The following is a 27,462-nucleotide window of genomic DNA, read 5'->3' on the forward strand; positions in this document are numbered from 1 at the left end:
ACTCCAGTGCTTAAGTCCCATCATCTACATTACTGGCAAAAGTAACTTGTTAATGAAAAGTAGCATTCCCATTTCCTATCCTTCCTGTTAAGAAAACACATCTCCTCATTCCTTCTTCTATATTTACCATTGTGTTTTTTATTACCTTGTGTAGCAAGGTCTCAGTTGGTCCACCACGCTGCTGGGGGGCAGCGGGGAACTACTGCCTTGCCAAAAGGCCCTGGTCACACCTCTCTGTCAACGGGGACTTAGCGGAGGGAGGTGTGCCATCGCAGTTGGTGCGACATGGCAGTACCAGCAAGAGTCTATGGTGTGCCCCTCAGGCAGGGGAGCGCCGACAAGAGTCCTTAGCACTTTATCCGGGTTCTGCCACCCCGAGGCGGGGTGGCGGGGTAGGGGAACGCAGGCCCACCCGACTCCACTGCATTGCAGCCCAGGGCCCTGACAGTGGTGGTGGGGTCCTGCCACTGGGTCAGCAGGGATCCGTCTGTAACACACTGACCAAACACCAACTCACCGCACTGTCCAGTTCTGCCCCTGAGCTACTTCCTACCTGGTCTCTCGAGTGGGTCCCCCTGGTTCCTCCAACTCATCAGGGTATTCAACTGCCTGTAGCCCCAGTAGCTCCAGCTCACCCTCAGCATTGGGCTCACTTGGGCTCAGGTTGCTGCCCGGCTCCTCCAGTTCCTTGGGGTACTCTGCGGCCAGCTGTCCTGGTAGCCTGAGTCCTTCCTCTGGGTCAGGTTTCCCCTGGTCCAGGGCATCCCCTGGTTCAGCAGCAGGGTCCACAGGGAGCAGCCAGCAGCCTGTGTCTGTCTCCATCTCTGGTGCTGCCCTCATTGGGCTAGGGCCCCACCTTTTGTATCGCCTGTTCCACCCCTCCCCTTCCGGGGGGTAGAGTAAACTTGGCCAGGTTCTGCCCACTCAGGCTGAGAGTGACTCCTCACCCTCTGGTTCAGAGGGATACCACACCGGCTCCTTATACCCCTATTTTTTGAATATATTATTGACTCAGATATAAAGCCAGTAATATTGGATTTCACAATATGCTTTGTTAGTTGAGTCTGAAAACCGGTGAGAGTATATACAATTGTTTCTGTGTGTATTAATATATAAAGATGGACTTTCCTATATCAGGCTTAAACAATAAACCACTTACTCTTAATATATTAACTTACATTTTTCCCTTTTAGCTTGTTACCAAAGGTATATGTTTAAACAATGGCTTCCTTCTCACAATCCCATTCTCTCAATATATTTGATACTGTAGCTACGTTCTAAAGTTGAATTTGTGACATCAGAGTCATTTCCATGACAACAGACTGATATTTTAAACAGAATTATGATGCCTTCAGTGCTGGATCAAGCAGAGGGAGAAGCCGGGAGGGAGAGATTTTAACTAAAGGCATTTGTGTTTTAGTAAAAAGGTAGAAAAAGGATAATAATGGGTGAATACATTTCTCTTTGTTAACAGTCTCTATTTTCAACATGAAGGTCCCGTGTGCGGGTATTTCTAGGCATTCTCTATTTGTGATGTAACATCTCTAGTCATGGTTCTGGCCAAACTTTCAGATGTGTTTACTAGTGTTGTTTCCTCAGTTTTTGGGTGCAGAATTTGAGACACCGAGAGCCGGAATTTTCAAAAGTGCTGAACACTTGCAAGTACAAATGAAGCCAATGAAGTTGCAGGACCTCAGCACCTCTGAAAAATTAGGTCAAGGCATTTCAAGTCGGGCACCTAAAAACTGATGCACAAGAAATAAGTGAACCTTCCTGCAAAACTGGTGAAATTACCTAAGTATGGTATTCACCACCGATTCAATTTAAGAGAGGTAGAAAATCACTTTTATTTTTAAATAGTTTCAATCCAGAATACGGATTTAACTTTAACCATTTAATGTGATTTTTTGTAAAAAAAAAACAAAAACAAACCAAAAAGTCCTTTATTTTTTATCTAGTGTATATTTTTCACTGAATTCTATAGTTGGAAGGTGTCTCAAATATAATGGCAGATAGACACAATAAACACATTTTATTATCAATAATGTAGGCATTATGTATCCCAGTCCTTGACTGCCCATGGCACCCTCTCCTGGATCCCATGATGCATAATGTGTCATTGGCTGCATCTGGAAAAAGAGATGGATGCTAAGGACACTCCCTATTCCTTCAGTATGGTATAGCAATCTAGAAGGTCCAATCAGATCCCAAGTAAGAAGTTGAGTAAGAAATTCAGGAATTGTCCCAGTATGTTTTAACAGCAACCATATTAAATGTTCACCGTTTATTAGCTGTTCTGAACATCTCATCTTGAGCACTTTTTTCACCAAATAGATTTTCTTTAAATATTCTTCCAGAACACGGAAACATAACATCCTTTGATATTTTACTTCTTCCACCTATCGTTGGACATCCGATATCACAGGAAGGTGGCCACTTCTGCAGACTTCATTTAAGAGAAAACTATATTCCTCACTCATTTTTAAGTGTATTCAAAAAATGTGCAAAGCATTATATGTTTTATATATAATAGGACACTTTGAAAGGAAAAGCCTGCAGAGAGCAATATGCTAAGAACCTACTAATTTAGCGTTATTATTAACTTTAATGAAGTGTTTGAACATGTAAATCTTATTTGACAACTGCTGCCATCTCTGACAAAACACAGTATCTTATTTCTTCCTAGGCAGATAGTTTCCTCCTTCCAGTTGGGGCAACTTCCAGGCAAAAGATTGACTCCACACTATACAACAGAGACACATATAAACAGATGCTATTTGGAAGGTAAATATTTCATTTACCATTAACTTGTCCATGACTTTGACATTGAAAATCAGTGTTCGTTTTTGCAATTTTTCCCTAGTTGATACATAGTACTGGCCAAGATTTTTAAAAATGGGTGCCAAAATAAGGATACAGGAGCCTAACTTTGGGGATCTAAATAAGTGGCCTGATTTTAAGAGTGCTGACCACCCAAAAGTTGAAGGCCCTGGAGAAAATGTGCACCAATACATATAATTAGCATGACTGTTCATGCAAATTAGGAAATTAGGCAGATAAACGGCTGGCCATTTTGTATTTTTTTTTCCTGATTTTTTTCATACACAAATTATACAATGATTAGCTCTTTTGTTTTTGATCCCAGGGTAAGCCCTTTTTTAATCTGGAAAAATTACCTATATAGTCGGTCTCTTCTTGGAACCAGTTAGATTTGAGGCGGCTCTAAGGAAACAATGCTATTCAGCCAAGAGATCACTCTGTTTAGATGCTGTTCCTTGGCTTTGTCATCCAAGTCATCATGGTATACAATTACCTGCAATAGCTGAAGCAGGATGAAAAACTTGTAGAGCTGTTAGTGGCGGTCTCATTCGATGTCAACCAACTGCTGCAGGAAAATTCCTAGAAAATTTATACTGTGGCTGTGCAGGAGACTAATTAAATGGAGTTGTGAGGGAGGTGGGTTTTTTGTTTGTTTTTGCTTCCCCCCCATCCCCCATTATAACCTCTGTGAAATTCCAGTCAACTGAAGTATTTCTAGTGATACACAGACTGGTTGATCCTTACTGTCTCCATTTGGTAAAAGTGTTCAGCTATGCAGTTTTCAAGCTACTTCACAGATAAAAATCACGTGGATTTGGACGGAACTACAGTACTGCTGCCACAGCAGCATATCATATGTAGTGAGGATAAATATGAGGTCTTCCCTGCATGAGTTATGAGGGAGTTATGAGCTGATTGATTGATTGATTGGCAATCCCTAGATTCGAGGATGATCTCTACCACGGATTTACATATGGGTCCTGAGATGACTCAGGAGTCTGATCCTGGAACTGCAAATCTGCCCGCAGTAGATACAGACATTTTGTGGCAGGTCTGCTTGGAGAAAATTATTTCTTTTTCCTTCTTCCCTCTGTCCCCAAAGCTATGAGCCTCTTGGATGGTGAGGCATTGGGTTCATCACTGGAGGAGACTGCTAATATTATCCTTAGGGAAGCAGTGCCTGCATTTCTTAAAGAACTGCATGATGACTGCTCAAGAAACTGTTTTTTTCCCTTCCACATGGACAGTCTCTCCCTTTGGGGTTGGGGGATGATTAGAGAACAGGTTGTGGTCATATAACTCTAGCAGTACATGTAGTCCTTAGTTTTCCTAGATCAAGTCAATCTAGTTTTACATCTGGATATGATATAAAGCAGGGATGGCCACATTTACGGACCCTCTGAGCCGCATATGATAATCTTCATAACTTCAAGAGCTGGGCGCGCCTGTGGGGCTCGGTGTTTCTGCCCTGCAGCAGTGTGGTGGGACTTGAGGATTCTGTCCCATGGGAGGCACTTGCCAAGGCTCGGGGTCCCAGCAGGTGCACCCCATAGACCTAAAGCCCTGAGCTCCCCACCCCACCAGTCTGTTAGTTGGAGAAGGGAGGTGGGGGAAGGTGGTGTCTGGGAGCTGCACTTTAGCTGTAAAAGAGCCACATGTGGCTCGAGAGCTGCAGTTTGGCCACCCCCGAAATAAGGACTGCACTAGTTTCAGCTTTTGCTTTCCTTCTGGAAATGAAGATAGTTATTCTGATTCTTTGATATAAAAGGAGTATTTACAGGCATGAGAACAGAATTTAGTCAAGAGTTTTTTACTCCATTGCAGTTTCTCACCTGTAGTCTACACCTAAAGCTTAGGTCAGCCTAGCTACATCACTCAGGTCCATGAAAAATTCCCAGTCAGTCCCACTGTAGATCTGTTGGGGTGTTTGTGGATTTACTACAGTGAGGATGGACAAACCCCTTCTGTTACTGCAATGCCTACACTACAGTATCATAGCAGCAGCTGTGCTGCTGTAGTGCTTGTAGTGTAGACGTATGCAATGAAGACAGAGTCTGAGTGTAAGTGCTTAGAGGGGAGGGGATGCTGGCAAACAGTTCAGCTGGGCAGGTAAAAGACAGTAATACTCATATTATGAACAAAAACTTAACAAACTGTAAGTATTTTCCCCACATGAAGTCAGAATGATTAGGGGACAGTTTCCACAAAGGATAGAATATGTTCAGAAGATCTTTGTATTACAAACTGTGTATCACAATAGACCTAAAAGGAAAAGAAATGAGCATAAATACTTTTTACATTATAACAACTTAAAATTTATCTTCTGAGTGATTTGTGCGTAATAACATAACATTAATTAAACAGTAACTGTGCAACCGATTTCATTTAAAAATGCAACAGCTTTAGCAAAAGGGTAAATAATGTCTTAAACATCCACATATCATCTACACCCCATCTACTGTGAGCTTAGTAAATGTCTTTAGGCATAAGCCACCTTAAAATCAAGAAAAAAATTAGCTGAACAGAAGGGAAATATAATTATTGCATTCAACTGTTTAACATACAGTGTAACTCCTTGCTTGCTCATGAGCAGTAATAAAGAATTATGTCCAACAAACAGTCTATAAAGCGCAACTGATTTTCTATAACATTTTACAACCTAACCATAAAAGACCATGTTTTTCCTAACTCCTAGTCTGAACCTGAATCTCAAGATAAATCTATTGCCTTGCTCAGTGCAGCAGTTTCTTGGACAAGCTTGTGCCCTCAACAATGTTTGTATTGTCAGATCTTGTGTCCATGCTATGGTTGAAATCATGCTAATGATATTTAAACAGTGTTATTGAGGGTTCTAGTAAGATATCCCTGATCATTGTGCAAAGAAACCATTCTCTTATAAGCATGTGATTAAAGTGACTCATTTTAACTGAATGCCAGATTGGAGGAAATTTCCACCTTTTGGATTGAGGTTCAATTTTAATATAGTAATGTTCTCGTTATAAAAAGATGCCCCCTTTTTTGGGTTCATGTCGTAGTTCTGGTCCATCTGTTATATGCTTTTCCGAAGAAGTGGGTATTCACCCACGAAAGCTCATGCTGCAAAATGTCTGTTAGTCTATAAGGTGCCACAAGATTCTTTGCTGCTTCTACAGAACCAGACTAACACGGCTACCCCTCTGATACTGGTAAAATGGGGCATCCCCATTCTACCAAGCTGTCACATCAAACACAGTGCTCTGCTTCAGTTATTGTGTACTGTGCAGCTTCTGCTCCTGGAAGGTACTCTCCACCTGAAGTCAAGAGGAACCTGCTTTCTCAGCTAGCAAAGTGTAGAACCTCAAGTATATGGTTAATAGGAACTCTGCCAAAGCTTTCCCTGGATGGAGCTCTTCAAAAGGATGACGAGCACTGGTATCAACAGAGGAAAGGACCACAAAAGGTGACAACACTGGTCTGTTCTGGAATTCTAATCCCAGGGAAACATGCCACTTTAATACCGGGTAACTAAAGGAAATGTAAACAAAGATAGATATAGTAGACCATCCACACCCCACTCAGCTAACCCATGTAGCTAAATTAATTTCTGCTATTTGCTCTCCTCCTTTCATTCAACTTCCTCCTTTACCCGGTGATCAGGAAATGTGCCAGATCAATAGAGGTAATTTACTCAGATTATGTTACACAGATATATGAATGGTACATGGCCAGGACTATTTAGATACTTATTGTAGTGATGAGGGCTATAAAATAAGTCTGAGCACTGTATGTATTCTCTGAGGCAGGGAATTATTATTGCCATTTTATAGATCTGAAATGAGAGTAGATGACTTGTTTAGGTCACCAAAGGAGTGTTTAGCAGAACCAGGAACTCAGCACAGATCTTCTGTGTCCCAGTCCAGTATCCCAACCCACAAAATGTAATACAGTAATTAGTATTATATGTGCAAACTTAGAAATGTTTGGTTTCTAAATACAAAAACTGTAAATGTTTGAAAATACACCATAGAGCCATAGAATCATAGACTGGAAGAGACCTCAAGAGGTCATCTAGTCCAGTCCCCTGCACTCAAGGCAGGACTAAGTATTATCTTCTAGACCATCCCTGACAAGTGTTTGTCCAACCTGCTCTTAAAAATCCCCAATGATGAAGATTCTACAACCTCCCTAGGCAATTTATTCTAGTGCTTAACCACTGTGACAGTTAGGAAGTTTTTCCTAATATCCAACCTAAACTGCCCTTGCTGCAATTTAAGCGCATTGCTTCTTGTCCTATCCTCAAAGGTTAAGAAGAACAATTTTTCTCCTTTCTCCTTGTAGCAACTGTTCCCTCTCAGCAGTGGCGTAGCCAGGTTTTCAGCGCAGGGGGAACAAAAAACATTAAAAAGGAGCCCCCCCTTGGCTCCCCCTCTGGCCACGCCCTCAGACTGGACCTCCCTCCCCCCCCCCCCGCTCACCTTCCCTCCTGCACTGCCGCCTGTCCTAGCGCTTGGCTGCACCTGCCCCGGCTGGCAGGCACAGCTTCGACGCCGGCCTGCCGCCCCGCGGCTCCTCCGGCTGTGTGATGGGCAGCGCCAGCCAGCAGGCACCGCTTCCGCCCCGTGGCTCCTCCAGCTGTGTGGTTGGTAGCGCCGGCCGGCACGCTCTGCGTCCGCGCCTGCCGGCCTGAGGGGAACCGGCTGCTTCCGCTGAATCCCGCCAGCTACGCTGCCTCTCAGTCTTCTCTTCTCCAGTCTAAACAAACCCAATTTTTTCAATCTTCCCTCATAGGTCATGTTTTCTAGACCTTTAATCATTTTTGTTGCTCTTTTCTGGACTTTCTCCAATTTGTCCACCTCTTTACTGAAATGTAAATTAGGAATAATCCCGTAGTGCAGACGTACCCTAAGGTGCCACAAGGACTCCTTGTTGTTTTTGTTGATACAGACTAACACAACTACCACTCTGAAACCATGCATGATTAGTTTCTCTTGCTAATAATTAAATTTTTATTTTTTAACTTTACACAAATTATTGTAAAATAAATCTTAAAGATTGTTATATCATAAAGATATAAATCTAAGATTTCCAAAGAGGTCTGCACCTCCATTTGAAACTTTTTAAGGGTACACATAAAAAAAAGATTGAAAACCACTGCACTATTTTACAGAATTTTGCTTTCATCAGAAAGCAGCCAGTGGGGGCATTACTGAGCATCTGCATCAGGGAAAAGACTGCAGCTGCCCAAGAGCTTCTGGTTCATACCAGGACTACTCCTCGTATCAGGACCGCAGTGGGTGGTGGTACAGTACTACTTACTTCCTCCATATAGGGACAGATCTGATTAAAACACTTCAGTTTAAAAATCACATGGTGTGGCTTCGGGGATACATTTTCAATTCATAATCAAACACTAATTTTCTCAAGTCCCCCTTGAGGGTCAAACCACTGTACACTAATTACAGGTCTAACAATCTTCCTTAGTGCCTAGGAGTATGAAGCAATTCTGAACTGAATTTATTTTTTTCAGATCTAAAAAGATACTCTCTAGCAAAGATATGGGCTTGATGCAAATTCTCTGGCCAGTGTTATTTATATAGGAGGTCAGACTAAATGATCATAATGGTCATTTCTGGCCTTAAAACCTATACAACTATGAATTTGCATTAGAATCAAGGAAGGTAGCTCAGCCTTTTTCTCTATCTACCTAGAGAGATGTGGTTAGAAACCACTTCAAAAACAGCTTCTATTTACAGTGATTTGATTGTAATTATTGATTTATAAAGTGTCAGCAAAGGGCTTGGCACTGTACAAGATGGTTTGTGCCTGCAGAGCTTACATTCTCAGGCTCATATCCTTCAACTTGTTCCATGTAGCAGGAACTCTGCACCTGCATGGAACAAGTTACAAAATCAGGACCTAGAAGACAGACAAGAGAGACATAATGCATTAGGCAAGCCAGAGGTCTGACTACAACTTGGATACAAAACTGTTCTCCAGAATTAAAATCTCTCTTTTAGTTTAATCATTCACAAGAAAAAAACAGACATTTTTAAGTCACTTAAAGTTTAAAAGACAAGAGGAAAATCAGACATAGAAATGAGGTGTACTGTCAAAGGCTCTGTCTGTACTAGTGGAATAACGCATTAAAAACTGGTTCAAAAACATTTTAACATGGCATCGCTGGAGGGGAAGGATGGTTCGGCAGTCAGGACCCTACCCTTAGAACTTGGGAAACACAAGTTGAATTCCCAGTTCCGCCACAAGTCCCCTGTGGGACCTTGGACAATTCACCTTGAATGGTATCTTGAAATGTGTTAACTTGTTCAATATCTTCATTAATGATCTGGAGGACGGTGTGGACTGCATTCTCAGCAAGTTTGCAGATGACACTAAACTGGGAGGAGTGGTAGATACGCTGGAGGGTAGGGATAGGATACAGAGGGACCTAGACAAATTAGAGGACTGGGCCAAAAGAAACCTGATGAGCTTCAGTAAGGACAAGTGCAAAGTCCTGCACTTAGGACAGAAGAATCCCATTCATTGTTACAGACTAGGGACCGAATGGCTAGGAAGCAGTTCTGCAGAAAAGGACCTAGGGGTTACAGTGGACGAGAAGCTGGATATGAGTCAACAGTGTGCCCTTGTTGCCAAGAAGGCTAACGGCATTTTAGGCTGTATAAGTAGGGGTATTGCCAGCAGATCAAGGGACGTGATCATTCCCCTCTATTCGACATTGGTGAGGCCTCATCTGGAGTACTGTGTCCAGTTTTGGGCCCCACACTACAAGAAAGATGTGGAAAAATTGGAAAGAGTCCAGCAGAGGGCAACAAAAATGATTGGGCTAGAGCACATGACCTACGAGGAGAGGCTGAGGTAACTGGGATTGTTTAGTCTGCAGAAGAGAAGAATGAGGGGGGATTTGATAGCTGCTTTCAACTACCTGAAAGGGGGTTCCAAAGAGGATGGATCTAGACTGTTCTCAGTGGTACCTGATGACAGAACAAGGAGTAATGGTCTCGAGTTGCAGTGGGGGAGGTTTAGGTTGGATATTAGGAAAAAACTTTTTCACTAGGAGGGTGGTGAAGCACTGGAATGGGTTACCTAGGGAGGTGGTGGAATCTCCTTCCTTAGAAGTTTTTCAAGTCAGGCTTGACAAAGCCCTGGCTGGGATGATTTAGTTGGGAATTGGTCCTGCTTTGAGCAGGGGGTTGGACTAGATGACCTCCTGAGGTCCCTTCCAACCCTGATATTCTATGATTCTATGAACTACGTGTGCTAAAAATCTGTTTCACTTAGTATTTTGCAATGACACTCAGAGAGCTTGTCTACACTACAAAATTAGGTCGACTTAAGTTAGGTCACCACAGTCATTGAATCAGTTGTTGGTGTCCACACTAACCTCTTCCTGCTGGTATTGTGCATCCTCACCAGCAGCACTTGCACTGACTGAAGTGGGGCATTGTGGGGCACTGACAGCTGTGCAGAGCGACTGTTGCAGCCTCCCCAACAGTGGGGGTTGATAGCCTGAGCCCAGCCCAGGGCTCAATTTCACAGCAGGGAAACTTACATTCTTGTCAGTTTCATGGCTGCTATTATTTCTCATTTCCTCTCTGGCTGTCAGCCCTGGGGCTGGAAGGGCTACAGTTGTGGGCTCTGGGCAGGGCTGACAGCCAACAGGTGATGTAAGTAACCCGGTGTCTACACAGACACTGCATTGCCCTAACTACATCAACCCAAGCGCTATGCCTCTCGTGCAGGTGGAGTTATTAAGTTGATGTAGTGAGTGACTTACATCAGCATGAGCACCATTGTAGTGTAGATACTTACAGAGTTAGGCTGGTATAAGCGGTCTTACATCAACCTAACTCTGTAGTGTAGACCAGGCCTGAGTTAGTTTCCCAGACGTGAAGAAGAGCTCTGTGTTGCTCAAAAGCTTGTCTCTCTCACCAACAGTTTTATCTCACCTACCTTGTCTCTCTTAATGACCTTGGACAAGTCATTTAGCCGTCTAAAAAACCGGCAATAGAATATTTCGCTACCTGCCAGGGGGAGCGGTGCTGTGAGGCTAACTCCATTAAGGATTGTGAAGTGCATTGAGTGTTACTGATGAAAAGTGCTCTACAAAATCTAGGTCCAACATTGTGTCCGGTGACTACAGGGGTGCTGCCGTCTTGCTCTGTATGCAAGTGGGAAGGGGCAATGGTGGGGGCAGGGTCACCAGGGCATGGTCCCCGCTCATTGGCCCTGGGCAGCCGGGCACCCATCATTAGCTGAGTGCCTGGTGCCAGAGGGGGCATGGCTGGGAGGCTCCTGGCATGAGAGGGGCAGGGGCCCAGAGCGCGAGGCGAGGCTGACTATGCGCGTGGGGGGACCTCGCGCTCCCAGAGGGAGCGTTACCTGCCTCGCGCTGCCTGGGGTCGCGCGTGGGAGGGAGCGGTGCGTGCCGTAGGGTCACGTGGTGTGTGTGAACGTGGGGGGAGGGGCGGCTCCGCGGCACGGAGCCGGGGCCGGCGCGGTGGGAAGAGGCAGCAGCATGGCGGCGTCGCTGGGCGGCCTGGGCCTCCTGCAGGGCAGCGTCAGGCTGGCTGCGGTAGCCGCTGCCTCCTCGCCTCTCAGCCGGCCGGGTGCGCGGGGGCTGGTGCGGGGAGGGGCCGCCTGTTCTCCGACCGGGAGGGGCTACAGCTCGGAGGCGAAGGGGGAGGAGGAGCTGCGGGTCCGGTACCTGGACGAGGAGAACCAAGGTAACGGCAGCGCGGGCCGGGGGAGGCTGCTCCGCCGAGAGCTGCGGGTGCAGCTGCCCATCACTGCGCGCTGGACTCTGCGGAGAGAGTCCCGGGACTGGGGTCACCCCCCGCCCCCTTCGCTTGGTGCATCGGTGCGATGCGCCGGAGGCCCGCGGGGTCACCCGCCCGGCGCAGCGCTGTGATCTCGGGGCAGCTGATGCCTGGGGCTGGCCCTTTAAGTGCGGGGCGGGGGGGGGGGGAAGAAGAGTGGCTGCCCCGCCTCCACAGGCTGCCCATGCGCAGTGCGTCCCCAGGGGCGCGTGGGTGGGCGATGGAGTAGGAGCTGCTGCCCTTTAAGCTGCCTGCCAGCCCCCTCTGAATTAGCCCGTCTGTACTCCCACCCCTGCTACTCCGAATCAGGGCCCACCATATGCCATGCCACGTGCCTACAGTGGTGGTGATGGGGCACTTTATCATCCCCACCCTCTTCCTGGAGCGTCTGAGAAGTCTCAGGAGCTCTCACACCCGGGGAGCAGCAGGGATGGAAGCGGGGGTGTGTCTACATTGAGTGGTGGTCCTAGCCTGCTGTTCCCTTTTTTTGCCCCAGATAAAGCTGTTTGCTGGGATAGGGTTGGCAAAGAGCGCTAGAGCAGCAGGTCTTGGAGTTAGTTATATTGAGATTGGTGGTGCAATTTACACCTCTCACCACCTGTTTCAAGCTTTCCGCAGCCTCAGGCAAACATTATGCATGGGTTGTTTTTTCATGCTTTTCTTAACTATAAACATTAGATACATGCTTTCCTTAAATGAAAGCTAAGATTCTGACCTCATCACCAGACTTCAGGAGTTCGGGCCCTAAGTATGGACCTATTGTGCCAATGGCGTAATCTGGCCACTGATGTGCCTGCTCTCATTTTCTTCCAATACCATGATGATCCTGTTGCTACAGTCCCTGTTTCGTAATCAGCTATAAAAGAGTTGAAATTTTTAAAATTTAAAAATTTCAGTGAAATTTTGAATTATGGGGCAGAAAGGGGTAAAGATCTTGGCAAAGTGTTGGTGAAATGTTTCCTATTTAACCAGCTGTAAACAACCTTTTGTTGGTATAGTTATTATATATTATGATTTTAATATAGTGCATTGCTAGAAGTACATCCTGTACCGTGTTGGGAAACTGAGAATCACCTCTTTTTAATGTTATAAAACACTCATCTTTAGTCTTGTGGGGTTGTGAAATATTTGACCTTAAATTGTTCACTGGCACATGACTGAATAGTGCTTCAGATAGTGACTATTTGAGACTGCTCAGTGGCTGACAATGTTAACAGAGTCCTATACTTTCAGCAAAGTTGGATTACTGGTTAGAATGTGAGTCAGGTAATCAAGATACATGACATACGGCATTTACCTTCAATTTATTCTTGAGTACATGTGATATGGTGTACTATAGATTGCATTATACAGTGGGTTGGTGGAGACTTTCGGGGAAAGAAATCTGGGGGTAGAAAAATAAAACATGGTAAGGTTACCATCATTCAGAGCTCTGGGGGAATCTCTGCAGTGAGGAGGGTGGTTATTTCCTGCTGAAGAGCGGTGGTGGTTTATTTTTTTATTTTTAAATGGTTTCCTCCTTCCCAGCATATACCCATCCCTGTTAGTCAAAACAAAACAGAATAGTAGAATTGTAGGATTGGAAGGGACCTCAATATGTCATCTAGTCTAGTTCTTTGCACTGAGGCAGGACTAAATATTATCTAGACCATCCCTGACAGATGTTTGGAGGTTTTTACGAACAGTTTAGACAATGATGGAGATTCCACAACCTCCCTTAGTAGTTAAGCATTGGAGCAAATTACTCTTACACTTAGGAAGCTCTTTCTAATGCCTAAATCTCCCTGGCTGCAATTTAAACCCATTACTTCTTGTCTGTCCTCAGTGGTTAAAGAGACCAGTTTATTGCCTTCCTCTTTATAACAACCTTATACGTACTTGAAAACTTATCACATCCTCCCTCAGTCTTCTCTAGACTGAACAAACCCAGTTTTTTCAATCTTTTCTCATAGGTCATGTTTTCTAGACCTTTTAATTATTTTTGTTTCTTTCCTCTGGACTTTCTCCAATTTGTCCATATCTTTCCAGAAGTGTGGTGCCCAGAACTGGACATACTACTCTAAATCAGGGCTTGTTAGTGCTAAGTAGAATGTGTTTTCTTGTGTTTTGTTTACAGCACTTCAGCTAATACATCCCAGAATGTTGTTTGTTTGTTTTTGCATCAATATATACTTCCAGCTTGACTGTGAACCATTGATAACTACTCTCTGGGTATGATTTTCCCACCAATTGTGCACCCACCATGTAGTAGGTCGTCTAGGCTATCGTTCCTTAGTTTCCTTAGAGAAGGTCATGTGAAACATCATCCAAAACCTTTCTAAAGCAAAAATATATCACATCTAGTGCTCTCTCCCCCTCCCCCTCAGGTTTATTACCCTGTCAGAGAAAGATTTTAGGTTGTGTTGACATGATTTGTTCTTGGAAAATCCATGTTGACTTACTTACCATCTTCTTTACTTCTAGGTGCTTACAAAATGGTTGGTTGATTATTTGTTTCATTATCTTTCTGGATACTAAAGTTAAGCTGACTGGTCCAATTCCCCTTTTTATAGATATAGTCTTGTTCTGTTAGTAAAGAAGGGCAAGGGGTTTGCGATAGGGCCAAGAGAAGGACAGGGCCATTAGCGGAAATCAGTGCTGTATCGTATGTTACAATGCCTAATGTTTCGGGAGTAGGAATAGTCAGTAGGGAGAAAGTGACTGTTGGACCAACATTATGAAAGAAAGGTATTTATTAAGTATACCCTGCTTTGAGTAAAGATAACTTCTAACTACAGGTAAGAATGATATCAATGAGACATTTTGGGCTTTTATTGTGCTTGTCTGGCAACTTCAGCTAATGTTTGTTACATAGCAAGATATGTAAATGTGCTGTTGGGTTTAAAGATAAAACAATGTAGGTGTGAGAGGGTCATCAAACAGCATCTAGCTGGGTAGCGCTATGTCCTTAGGAACAGCAAGATTCCAGCAAACATCAGTGGGTTTCTGTAGCATTCAGACCCTTGGGCCATGTCTAACTACAGGTGCTACAGCTACATTGCTAATAGCTGTGTAGATGCTTCCTACAGGGATGGAATGGGTTTTTCCATCCCCATAATTAATCCCTCTCTCCAAATGGTGTTTGCATTCTTCCATCAACTTAGCCACATCTACACCAGGGGTTAGGCCAGCATAGCTACGGCATCCAGGGGTGTGGATTTTTAACATCCCTGAGCTCCATAGCTATGTTGACCTAACTTTTAAGTGTGGACCAGGCCTTATACAGAAAAGTATTTTAAGTAATTAAAAAAAGTCATTTAAAAAAACCTGAAACATGAAAAATATGCCATATAATTCAAAGATAACTTGAAACTCTATTACAAGCTTCCAAAAAACAAAATCTCACCTTAAAACATACACTAAAGCTATGTCTTCACTACAGACTTCTGTCAGCATAACTATGCTAGTCAAGGGTGTGACAGCACATATGTCCCTAATACAGACACAGTTATACACCTCTACCCTGATATAACGCTGTCCTCGGGAGCCAAAAAATCTTACTGCGTTATAGGTGAAACTGCGTTATATCGAACTTGCTTTGAGCCGCCAGAGTGCGCAGTCCCGCACCCCCCCCCCCCCCCGGAGCGTTGCTTTACCGCGTTATATCCGAATTCATGTTCTGTCGGGTTTTGTTATATCGGGGTAGAGGTGTACCAGTAAAAGCAGTTTTGCTGAGATAGATAGTTTGTTTCAGTCACCTGCAAAGTGATGGGATGGTGCAGTTTGCCATCCATGCAGGAAGTACAGCTTTGCCAATGTAGGTACATCCACAGTTGAAGCGCTTTGCCAGTATAATATACCTGTACAGGGAAAGTGCTCCCAGTGTAGATATGGGCTAAGCTTGAGTGAAATTATAAAGTACTATAAGTAGGAATTGAAATAGAATGGCTCTTGCAATTTCTTTTTCCACTTTTTAAAATTTCTGTTAGAGTGCAGATCAGTTTTCCTATCAAGTACTGTAGTAAGACGACGCCAATGTAAAAAGCGATGTGGAGCTACAGTATGCTCACACTATGAATAACAACCATGCTGTATCATATGACCACTTTCCTCACAATTCTCTCTCTCTCCAGTATTCTGCAGGAAATTCAAGTTAAAATGGCTTCTAGACGTGAGGGAATCCTTTTTTTTTAATCTAAAATAATTTCAAGACACTGTTGCATTTCATTTTTAATGTAGTCCTATTCTAGCGTATAGAGTTTTGTGTCCTTGACTTCCAACAGGACTCAAGGAGAATTGGAACCTCATTCCAACACCCCTCCAATGGCCTGCTCTGTTTCTGTAAAATTTAAGCTTTCGTTTAAAAAACAGGAAGTTGTTTCTACTCTTATGATTGCAGAGTTATGTTTCTATTCTTATGGTTGAATATGGTGGTGTGCAAATAATTACTTTTTAATATGCAGCCTTCTGGATATGAACCAGTCTTCTTAAGTGGGCAAATACCCTGAAATAACCCAAACAGGAAATGACTTGCCTTCTTCATGTCTAAGGCCCTACCAAATTCACAGTCCATTTTAGTCAATTTCATGGTAATGGATTTTAAAAATTGTAAATTTCATGATTTTAGCTATTTAAATCTGAAATTTCAGTGTTGTAATTGTAGGGGTCCTGACCCAAAAGAAGTTGTGGAGGGGCCGCAAGGTTCTTGTAGGGGTGGAGGGTGGTTGTGTTACTGCTACCCTTACTTCTGCACTGCTGTTGCTGGCAGTGCTCCCTTCAGAGCAGGGCAGTTGGAGAGCAGTGGCTGCTGGCTGGGAGCCCAGCTCTGAAGGTAGAGCTGCTGTTAGTCAGTGCAGAAGTAAGGGTGGCATGATATGGTAGTGCCAGCCGTACTTCTGCGCTGCTGCTGACAGAGCGCTGCCTTCAGATCTGGGTTCCAGCCAACAGCTGCTGCTCTCCAGCTGCCCAGCTCTGAAGGCAGCGCAGAAGTGAGGGTGGCAATACCGTGACACCCCCTAAAATAACCTTGCAACCCCCCTGCAACTTCCTTTTGGGTCAGGGCTGCCAATTTGAGAAATGCTGGTCTTCCCCTGTGAAATCTGTATGGCATGGGGTAAAAGCACACAAAAGACCAGATTTCATGGTCCGTGATATGTTTTTCATGGCTGTGAATTTGGTAGGGCCCTATTCATGTCCAAGAAATACTAATCCTGAAGTCTAACGATGACAAAATCAACACTGCTATATACTTTACCAGTTCTTGATAAATCATCCAGCAGGACAAAAGATTTCTCTTATTCTCCACCAGTGCATGCAGGATGTGGAATGTGGCAGAGAAGCTGACTCCCTCATTCCCAAGGCTCATTCCCTATGGTGTTTATAGACACTGCTGTAGTACAGCATTCACCATATGTTATTTTAATGTGCAGAATTTAATTTTTTGGGCCCTGAAGCCAAGAAACCAAGTTTGTTTTGGCCATAACTAAAAAACAAGAAACAATTTTACCTTATTGTGACCGTTATTGGGATATCAGGACAGTGAGTCACTCAGTTACTCCTTGCCTCCAGTGTGCTTTGCTGGGCATCAACTCCCTAACATTGCCACTTTCATGAGTAGTCACTCTTGGCAGGTTTTACTGTCATTTCCCCCCCGCCCCCTTGTAGCTTAATAGTGTTGCCATATAGTGGTATGAAGGAAACCCAGTTATTTCTGCTCCTGTTATCTCACTTCCTTGAATTTTGACAGCAGATAAAATGGTTACATTGTATCCATATCGCCAATGGCTATAATCTTGTCAAATCTCCTAAAACAGTCAACATTTGATCTGATCGCTATTTGAGTAAGAGCTATTCAAGAGAGAAAAAAGGAGAAAGGATCATCTTGTGGTTAAACCACTGGACTGGGACTCAGGAGGACTATATTCAATTCCTGGTTTGCCACAGACATCCTATGCAACCTCAGGCAAATCATTTAACTTTTTGTACTTCAGACACTAATTTAATACAGGTTTCAGAGTAGCAGCCGTGTTAGTCTGTATCCGCAAAAAAAACCAGGAGTACTTGTGGCACCTTAAAGACTAACAAATTTATTTTAGCATGAGCTTTCGTGAGCTGCAGCTCACTTCTTCGGATGCATAGAATGGAACACACAGACAGGGGATATTTATACATACAGAGAACATGAAAAGGTGGAAGTATGCATACCAACAGGCAGAGTCTAATCAATTGAGATGAGCTATCGTTATCTATGTATTATTGTTATGAGATAATACATTCCTTATCTCATACTGCCACTATAAAGATAAACCTGAAAATTTATCTTCAGAGGTGATCTGATACTATGGTGATATGGCTATATTTAAAAATAAAAAAAAGGAGTGGGGTGAAGAATCCATGGAAGATTCCTCTATACACCTGATTGCATATTCTATGTCTGTTATGTTAATATTTTCACACATTTCTGATTACGATTCTCACACTACTTTTTCCATAAATAGGAAGGTTGGAAAGTTGGGTAGAGGGCTGCTGAGCATTTGTCACTTTTTTGAGTCGGGGAAGGAAGTGGTAGGGTTATGACTTGTTGTGAAACTGATGGGAGTAGTAGGAGGAATTGGCTTATACACTTGTGTTTTTTCTCTTTAGGGATTTTCCCCTTGCAGAGAACTTGTTATATTTTTTGTTTAACAACTTTAATCCTTATGTCAGAACATTCTTAATTAAGGTGCTAACATGAATATTAATTTTCTCCCTAGTGTGTGTCTATCATGGTCAAAATGGGTAATACAGTACAGTCAAAACTATTCCATACTACCAATACACATAAAAAACCTTTGTAAGGTTCTGGACCATATTTGTCAACTCTTTTCTATACCTTTGTGCTAAGCAATGAAATTTACGATAGTGCCTTGTTAGTAACACATACTAGAACTAGAGTACGCAGCATACCTGAAAAAAAATCTCAAGTTTTTCTTGCTCTAGGGCTTCTCAGGCACTATGTGAAAAACTTATTGTAAATGCACAAAAGGAAGAAAGAAGGCTGATGTTCACATCAGCCGAGAATTTTCTGATTCTATTGGTGTGGCTGTTGTCAGCGTTAACTACGTAGTTCCTAGCAAGATGTATAAATCCAATGACAGGTACAGAAAAATACACAGGGAAAATTCATCTATCCACAAGAACTGTAGCTGTTTTATTGATGTGTGCATGGCATGGCAGAGTAGAAGTGCTTCATTACAGCTATTTAGGGGATCTTTTCCAGTATTGTATTACTATTATTGAATTTAGAAAACAATGATCATCCTTATTTGGAGATAAAAAGTACATGTTTTACTTAAAAGGATGTCACAAAGGTTGAAAAAGTCACACAGTTTCCTTAATTTTTTTATAGTATCATCCAAATCCTTGAACCTTTCAATAACAAGAATTGCAGCATACGTTTAAATCTAAAATCAGAGCTCTAGGCCCACTCTGTTCACTACATGTACACATAGCTATGTATGTTTAATCCGTTCTCCTTAACCGCTGAGGATAGGACAAGAAGCAATGGGATTAAATTGCAGCAAGGGTGGTTTAGGTTGGACATTGGGAAAAATTTCCTAACTGTCAGGGTGGTTGAGCACTGGAATAAATTGCCAAGGGAGGTTGTGGAATCTCCATCATTGGAGATTTTTAAGAGCAGGTTAGAGAAACACCTGTCAGGGATGGTCTAGATAATACTTAATCCTGCCATCAGTGTAGGAGACTGGACTAGATGACCTCTTGAGGTCCCTTTCAGTCCTATGATTCTATGACCAAGCTGAGTATTTGTTTGAAATAATTTTGGAATAAGGAATATATTGGGATACGGCTAAGGAAAAGTGCTACATGCAAAGTACCTGTACCTCGCTGGTGGTGGGTTTTTTGTTGTTGTTGTAACTGACATGAACCATGCTTTTTTTGGTGTGGTGACTGAGTTGTCAAGACCAAGCGGGTGCTATGCTAAAATATGCATCTCCACCCACACACCAAAAAAAAGTCAAAATTTAGGACCTGGCAGCGCCTTTGTGGTTTTTTTTCTTTTTTAAATAAAGTATTTTTAAAAAAGTTTTTATGAAGAAATATCCAAAGACTACATTTAAGTACCAAGACACAAGCTTAATTGTTCAGGCAAATATTATGATTATTTGCTTTCACAAATTTGGCCTAGTCAGGCTGTGTGCACAAATGTGGTAATTTCATGTATATCAGGTCATGAGTTCTGAGTCTGTCCTTAAAGTGATTGCCATTTCTAATGGCTATTGAAACACTCTGAAAAAGGAAGCAAACTAACAAGAATATATTCAAAACAAGTCAGTCAAAATAATTACACGTGTCAATTTTCTTACAGTCCTAACTTGATATCTGTTTAGAGTCAAAATAACATGGACACAAGTATGTACTTAATGCTTAATTATATTTTTAATATGACACTGATTCAAACTCTTCTTTTTTCCTCTAGGAATTGTGGTACTTGGATTAAACAGATCTCGTGCCAAAAATGCACTTAATAAAAATCTTATAAAAATGGTAAGGGGGAAAAACTAAAGCTTCTAATTTTGAAGGCAATGTATTGGAATTAAATATTTTGAAAAAAAAATTCCTTTTCCCCTTTTTTTTCTGTAGATGTCAAAAGCTGTGGATGCTCTGAAATCTGATAAGAAAGTACGAACTGTTATATTCCGAAGCGAAGTCCCTGGGATATTCTGTGCTGGTATGCAAACTTAATTTTACTGTGAAGTTGGATATCTGTAAGATAGCATTGTAGTAGAAATGGCCAAGATTCCAAGGAAGCGTTGTACCTTGTCACATTCATCTCAGTTGTAAGCAAAACCTCTTCATGTGATTTTTTTCCCTTGATTTTTAACAAGAAAGAAACATCTGCTTCATTCTGTTTTCTTCTTTCTGCATCATAAAGAACACTTCACAATATGTAGTAGATTTTTTCAAAGTAGTGGATAAATGCATTCTGTTGAACTCTTAAAGTCTTGCTTATGTTCTGGAATGAGAGCCTAATATTGCTAAGTGGTTAATGGGACTGGTAGAGTATGAATGGTAATAGAGAAGGATGCTGTCTTTACTTTCAACTTGGAGGTATAAAATCCATAAAAACAACTTGTGAAACTAGGCAAACAGTATGGCAGGGATCGGCAACCTTTGGCACATGGCCTGTCAGGGTAAGCCTCTGGCGGGTCGGGCTGGTTTGTTTACCTGCAGTGTCCGCAGGTTCAGCCGATCGGAGCTCCCACTGGCTACCGTTCGCTGTCCCCAGCAAATGGGGGCTGCGGGGAGGGACGGCCAGTACACCCCTCAGCCCGCGCCGCTTCCCACGAACCCCAATGGCCTGGGATGGTGAACTGCAGTCATTGGGAGCTGTGATTGGCTGAACCTGCAGATACTGCAGGTAAACAAGCCCGGCCCGGCCCGCCACAGGCTTACCCTGACGGGCCACATGACAAAGGTTGCCAATCCCTGCATTATGGCATTAAAAACAGATAGCAAACTTTAACTGGCTGTTCCCTTAAATGTGGATAATTTATTAAAGAATGTGATCCTGTGCCTTCACCAGTAATACATACAAATGCATTGTAGTGTGTGGGATGGGTGATTGTGGTATATGAAACCATTAGGTGGGATTAGTTACCAAATCAAGGTTTTCAAAAGCATATTTCTCTTAAGTAAAACATTTAAGTGGCTATCTTGATGGCTGTGATATGAGAAACATGAGTTCACAAATATCAGTTGTCTTATTCCCATAAAAAGCCCCAGATATGTCACTGAATTGTTGTACTGTGGCTTCAAGGACATCTGGTTCTATTCACTGTGCCAGTACCCCTTGTTAGCAAGTTTAGAGAGCCGCATTGGTCTCTGTCTTTGAATAGGCTTATTGCCTATCCTCCTTGCTGGAAAAGTAGGTCAGTGATGACAGTGGAGAGAGAACAGGAGTAAGTTTGTCTCAGAATAGTGAGACCACTACGGGTAGCATTGATGTGCTGTTTGGGTCAGAACCAAGGAGAGGTGAGATCCACCAAGCTATTTCTTACACTTCATTCAAATCTCAGGTTTCTTATTTTGCAATGACTACAGGAAATGAGGCAATACTTTTGTATGTATTCCTAACAGAACCACCAAAATGTGCACATGTCTAAAAGGTGAGAAACCCAAGTGATCTCGTTGTAACCCTAATCCTTCTGTGATAAATGAAGGCGGGGTGTAGCTCCCTTTGATAGACACCCAGCCAGCTAGCTGTAAAATCCCTCTTGGTAGCTGTTCTCTGCTTGCTTTACCTGTAAAGGGTTAACAAGCCCACAGGTAAAAGAAAAGGAGTGGGCACCTGACCAAAAGAGCCAGTGGGAAGCTTTCCATTTGTCTGTTGTTCTCTGGGCTGCAGGGACGGAGCAGCAATGCTGTGTAAGGCTTGAACCAAGTATGAAAAGTCATTTTCCATACCTAGAAGAAATTATTTGGATAGGGAATGTTTAGTTAGACACAATCAGGTTTATTTTGGCTTGTGGATCTCCTTTGTGCTAACCCCTGATGCTTTTGTTTGCTCGTAACCTTTAAGCTGAACCCCCCCCCCCCCCCCAAAAAAAAAAAGCTAGTTTGGGTGGTTAATTTTGGGAATTTTCTTTTAAGATCTAGGAAAAAGCCTAAGTTCCAGATGTAATGTTTTTTTCCTTTTTATTTTTATTAAAAACACCTTTTTAAAGAACAGAATTGGATTTTTAGTGTCTTAAAAGGTTTGTGCCTATTGTTTGATTAGCTGGTAGCTAATTTCCTTTGTGGGGTGTGTGTGTGTGTGTGAGAGAGAAAGGGCTTGAGGGTACCCCACAGGGAGGAATTCCCAAAGTGCTCTTCCTGGGTTAAAAGTTTTTTTGCATTTGGGTGGTGGCAGCGTTTACTAAGCCAAGGTCAGAGAAAAGCTGCAACTTTGGGAGTGTAATACAAGCTTGGAGTGGCAAGTATTAATTTTTAAAATCTTTGCGGTCCCCTACTTCTGCACTCAGAGTAACAGAGTGGGGGTTCAGCCATGACATGGTGGCAGAGCGGTGGGATAGTTTTGAACCAGAAGCATAGACCTCAGGATTTTAAAAGGACACATTTTTCCTTTTGGCTGCTTGAAAAGCTAGGGAGGTTTTTTCCTCTCTTCTTTTCTTTTTTCTTTTCTGCCTGAGGGGGAACAGGCACACCAAAGAAGCCAGGGAGTCAAACAAACAGTTTGTTTATTTTTTTTTTCTTTTCTAGCTTCGTGGCAACTAAATAGTTAGGCTAAGAGTAGGGCAGCGTGTGCATGAGGGTTGAGGTCAGGCACCGAAACCTTATTAAAAACAGTCTTCCCAAAGCGGCATGCCACGGAGAAGATAGGCCCAGACATTCAGCTCCATGATGGAAATGAAGGGAGGGGATGGAGGACTGGGAACTTCCCAGGAGGGAAGGGTCAGCCCTTCCCCGACCAAGATCCAGGTGCCAAGCTGGAGGGATGCCTTTAACCCACACCGAGTTCTGACTGCGGAAGACAGGGATTTCTTCCTATGGATGATGCGTTTGGAAGTGGAGGACAAAAGAGAGGCCAAGTGCTTGGAGTCGGAAGCGGAGCAGAGGAGAGGAGACAGGCAAAGCGCTTGGAGATGGAGTTAGAGCTGAAGTGCTTAGAGCTGGAAAGGGTTAAGTTGAGTCCAGCAGGTAACCCTAACAGTCCTTCTCCAGGTACTGCTCCCCACTCCAAGAAATTCCCCACATACAAGGTAGGCGATGATATACCGGTAAGAGGCCTTCTTAGAAAATTTTGAAAGGGCCTACCTTGGGTACAACACCCCTATAGACCAGTATATGGTGGAGCTGAGGCTGCAGCTCAGTGGACCTTAGCAGAGGTGGCAGCTAAAACGCCTAAAGAACACACACAAGAGTATGAACTTTTTAAACAAAAGGCCAGAATTAGCATGGGGCTAACATCTGAGCATGCCCGCCGGCGGGTCAGAACCCTAAGGTGGAAACCAGACATGGCATTTTCCTGATATGGCTACCACATTATAAAAAATTTGGATGCCTGAATATCAAGAGCAAGTGTTAAATCTCTGGAAGATATGTCTCTCCTAATGCAAATGGAGCAGTTCTTAGAAAGGTACAACCTGAGGAAATAGAAAGGTACAACCTAGATGGGAAGCCCAAAACTGTAATCGAGGTGGGGGGAGATCGGAACCAAATGGGTGGAGGTGGCGGAGAAGAAGAAAGCTAGTAGCAGTTGGAGCGGATATCAGAAGGGGGTCAGCCCAAAGCCCCATCTCGCAAGGGGGAGCTGTCCACACAGCCAGGGAGACTCCAGATGCCCTCTCGTCCAACCACCCACCTCGCCCCAGCCCACAGTCAGCTGGGCGATGCTTTAAGTGTAATGAGCTGGGGTATGTGAAGGCCAAGTGCCCCAAGAGCACCAGCCGACTACAACTCATCACCCCGAAGTCCCACCAAGAGCTTTCAGGCCCAGATATTTCGCAAATACCCCCAGAGCAAAGGGAAACTCTGAGTGTGGGTGGGAGGAAGATTACTGCATTGAAAGACACTGGAGCATAGGTGTCAGCTATCCACCAATCCCCAATGGACCCCAAATTCATCGACCCAGAGGCCCAAGTGATGGTGCAAACGTTTAAGGCCAACTTTTTTAATTTGCCTACAGCCAGGTTGCCTGTCCAGTATGAGGGCTGGTCAGGAATATGAACTTTTGCAGTCTATGACGATTATCCCATTCCCATGCTACTGGGAGAAGACTTAGCCAACCATGTCAACGGAAACAACCCCATCACCTGCATTGCTTCCAGTGTGACTAAGCCCAAGTCCACAACCCAGCGAGAAACTGTCTCCAGTATCAAGGGTGAAAGGGCTTGAGGGTACTCCACAGGGAGGAATTCCCAAGAGCTCCTTCCTGGGTTAAAAGGTTGGCTTTTTTGCATTTGGGTGGTGGCAGTGTGTACCAAGCCAAGACCAAGAGAAAAGCTATAACCTTGGGAGTGTAATACCAGCCTGGAGTGGCAAGGATCATCATCACTCACTTCCATCTCCTTATACTGTTACCTCCTACTAACTGCATGAAGTGTAAAAATAGATTGTAAGCTCTTCAGGGCAGGGATCATGTTTTTCTATAAAGTGTGTAGCATGCCCTAAGGTGCTATAAAATATCTAAAGAGAAGCACTGCTTATATTTCTGGTGGAAGGGCTGTGTGTGTATAGATTGTGGGCATTTTACCTGTAAAACAAAAATGAAATCTACTTTTAAAAGAATGCTTAAACACGAGTCCTGAAATCTGTGTATTATAGTAATAAAATCCTGTTGATCTATACCTAAATTGCTACTGCTTATTTTATTTTAGTGTGTATAATGCACCAATAGGAATGTCTTAACTCCAGTTTTTAAAACTACATAGAACAGTCGTAAGTCTATGCTGATATGTCAATCTCAAAAATATGGCAACTCTTCCTTGCTTCTCTTTCACCCCCCTCAAAAACACCCAAAATTAAAATAATGGAAACTCAAATTTTCAGGAAAACCATGGGTAAGTTATTGGTGTCCTCAACGGCTAACAAATTTGGGCTAGGGCGGGAGCTTAGATTCTAATATTTAAGAGATGTCCTTTCCCTAGCCATGCAAATAATGACATTGTCAGCTGATTTGTCCTTGATTTTTTTGACTGCTGGGTAAGAATATGTATAAGGAGGTATCATCTCACTCTCTCTGAAATAGAGCCCCCAAACCAAAAGGAGTTAGAGGTGATAAATCTCAAATCGCCCTTGAAACTAATTGGAAAGTAAATAGAGCTTATGTTACTCAAATGAATGTATATCCATATGAGATGCATTACTAAGGCAGCAGGCACATCCTGCAGTAGCTAAAAATTGGTAGCTTTAAGGGTAATGTCAGGTAAATGGCATTGCATATAATCCAGTATGCAGGTGGAAAAGGTACAAAGAACTGTATCAAGTCTTACTTCTCAGAGAAAAGATCTTGTGATATGAGATAGGTGAAGGTGGGAAAATAGGCTGCCTGGGCCATTGTTGTTATCTGGACTTACAGAAGTTGCTAAAGATCCAATAATAACCATCGTTTCCAAACTTGAGTGATGTAATGGAGGGGTTGATTATATACACCAGTAATTTTGTTTGTCTTTAGGTTTGTTAGGACCTGGGGTTTACACTTATTCATGATTCATTTTAGCTCTCTTGGTTCTATTCAGTAGCTTAGGATAGAGCAGGGATCTCAAACTCAAATCACCATGAGGGCCACATGAGGACTATACATTGGCCCGAGGGCCACATCACTGACACCTTTTCATACAAAGATACAAAAGCCCCCCCCCCCTCGGACCCGCCCCACATCACCACTTCCATGAGGCCCTGCCCCTGTCCTGTCTCTTCCCAGCCCCTATTCCAACCCCTTCCCCAAATCCCCGTCCTGGCCCCGCCTCTTCTCAGCCTCCTCCCCTGAGCGTGCCACGTCCCCGCTCCTCCCCCTTCCCTCTTGAAAAGTCCTAAGTGCCGCCAAACAGCTGTTTGGTGGTGGGAAGCGCTGGGAGGTAGGCGGGGATGCGGGGAAGCGGCTTGCTCAGGGGGTGAGGGGAGCAATGGCAGGCTGCAGGAAATAGCTCCATGGGCCAAGTGTTTGAGACCCCTGGGATAGAGATTATCTCAGATGTCATTTTTATTATAGGTGGGACTGACAGCACAACCTATTAAAATTGCAACACTTCCCATTCTAAGACCCTATTTTCAGATGCTTATAACTTTGCCAAATTGTAACTGGGTGTCTGCCTCAGATTGGATTACTTTTTTAAAAATTTCAGTGAAAACTGTTCAGCTGTTTCTGAGAACAAGGCTAGAGGAAAAATGTTTTTTACCCATTTAAAAAAAAATTTGGTGACCTTTTTCCTGAAAAAGCCTGCCCTCCCCCCATGCCTTGGAGTAGGGACTTGAAACCTCGCTGGGGAGTAGATTTTTATATCAGAAATGTGCTTTTTGGCACATGCCCCATGCAAATTGGCTCAGATTTGGCCAAGTTATTTTGGCCTTTGGAAAATGTCAGTTTGCATGTGCTCAGACTTGCTAGACCTTCTGGGTTAAATTCCCTGAAGTTCCATCCATGTTGGGCATGCTTCAGCCCAGATTGAGCAGAACTTTCCCTACAGTTGTAGCTCTGGGCTGTGTCAAGTCCAGATCCAGGCACCTGAATTGAGAGCAGGTGTCTCTCATGCCACTGAAAGCACAGATCACCCCTCCCTTTGGGCCCAGACAATGTGGAAGAGGAAACTACTTGATTCAAATGTAGAGGGGACAAGAGCCAGATCTGGGGGAGGGAAACTGGAGGCAGGGTGGTGGTGGCAAGACTGGGACTAGCCGAGTAAGGAGACTAGGAGCCAGGGTTGAAAAGAGGCAATAGTAGGATTAGGAGCCAGTGGGACTGGGGAATATGGGAAGGAGTGGCAACAATGCTGGTGGGGAGGGACTGCCTGGGCAAAGAAACAGGACAAGGAGCTAGTGGGTTGAGTGGGGGACAGGGATGCAGAGAGATGAGGGTTGGACTTCTGGGCAAGGAGATGGGATGAAAAGCCTGTATGGAAACTGGGACTGGGAAGGAGGGAAGAGATAGGACTGGGATGGAGCTGGTTGGAGGGGACTGGGCAGAAGTGGTCATGAGTGTGGGAATTGGGCAGAAGAGTTTGTGCTCACTAGAGCACACTTCTTTCCAGAGCCTGGAGTGGGACCCAAGATTCTTTGCCATTCCTCTACTTTCAGCAAATATCTGTGAAACCCACTGGCAAAATGTCCAATCCCCTTCTTGTGCTGGTCCACA

General features: G+C 43.6%; 1 protein-coding gene and 1 long non-coding RNA gene across 3 annotated transcripts in view; one reads left to right on the forward strand and one right to left on the reverse strand.

Annotated features, from left to right (window-relative positions):
* Positions 1 to 3,184: 3,184 nt before the first annotated feature.
* Positions 3,185 to 11,725, reverse strand: LOC120407519. The gene is made up of 4 exons (XR_005600085.1): positions 11,522 to 11,725; positions 8,636 to 8,715; positions 7,275 to 7,551; positions 3,185 to 5,082 (listed from the first exon to the last, which is right to left on the reverse strand). It is a non-coding gene; the product is annotated as an uncharacterized LOC120407519 (long non-coding RNA).
* Positions 11,119 to 27,462, forward strand: part of AUH (AU RNA binding methylglutaconyl-CoA hydratase) — a 188,159-nt gene continuing 171,815 nt past the window's right edge. Inside the window, exons 1-3 of one of the 2 annotated variants that reach the window (XM_039543143.1) lie at positions 11,119 to 11,540; positions 20,089 to 20,156; positions 20,253 to 20,340. In XM_039543143.1, coding sequence (XP_039399077.1) covers positions 11,333 to 11,540; positions 20,089 to 20,156; positions 20,253 to 20,340 — 364 coding nt within the window. In that variant the 5' untranslated portion in view covers positions 11,119 to 11,332. Of the gene's footprint in view, positions 11,541 to 11,853; positions 12,076 to 20,088; positions 20,157 to 20,252; positions 20,341 to 27,462 lie in introns of those variants that run through there. The other variant, XM_039543144.1, reaches the window with a different exon arrangement.

The sequence above is a fragment of the Mauremys reevesii genome, linkage group 6 (genome assembly GCF_016161935.1).
Source record: "Mauremys reevesii isolate NIE-2019 linkage group 6, ASM1616193v1, whole genome shotgun sequence".
NCBI lineage: Eukaryota > Metazoa > Chordata > Testudines > Geoemydidae > Mauremys > Mauremys reevesii.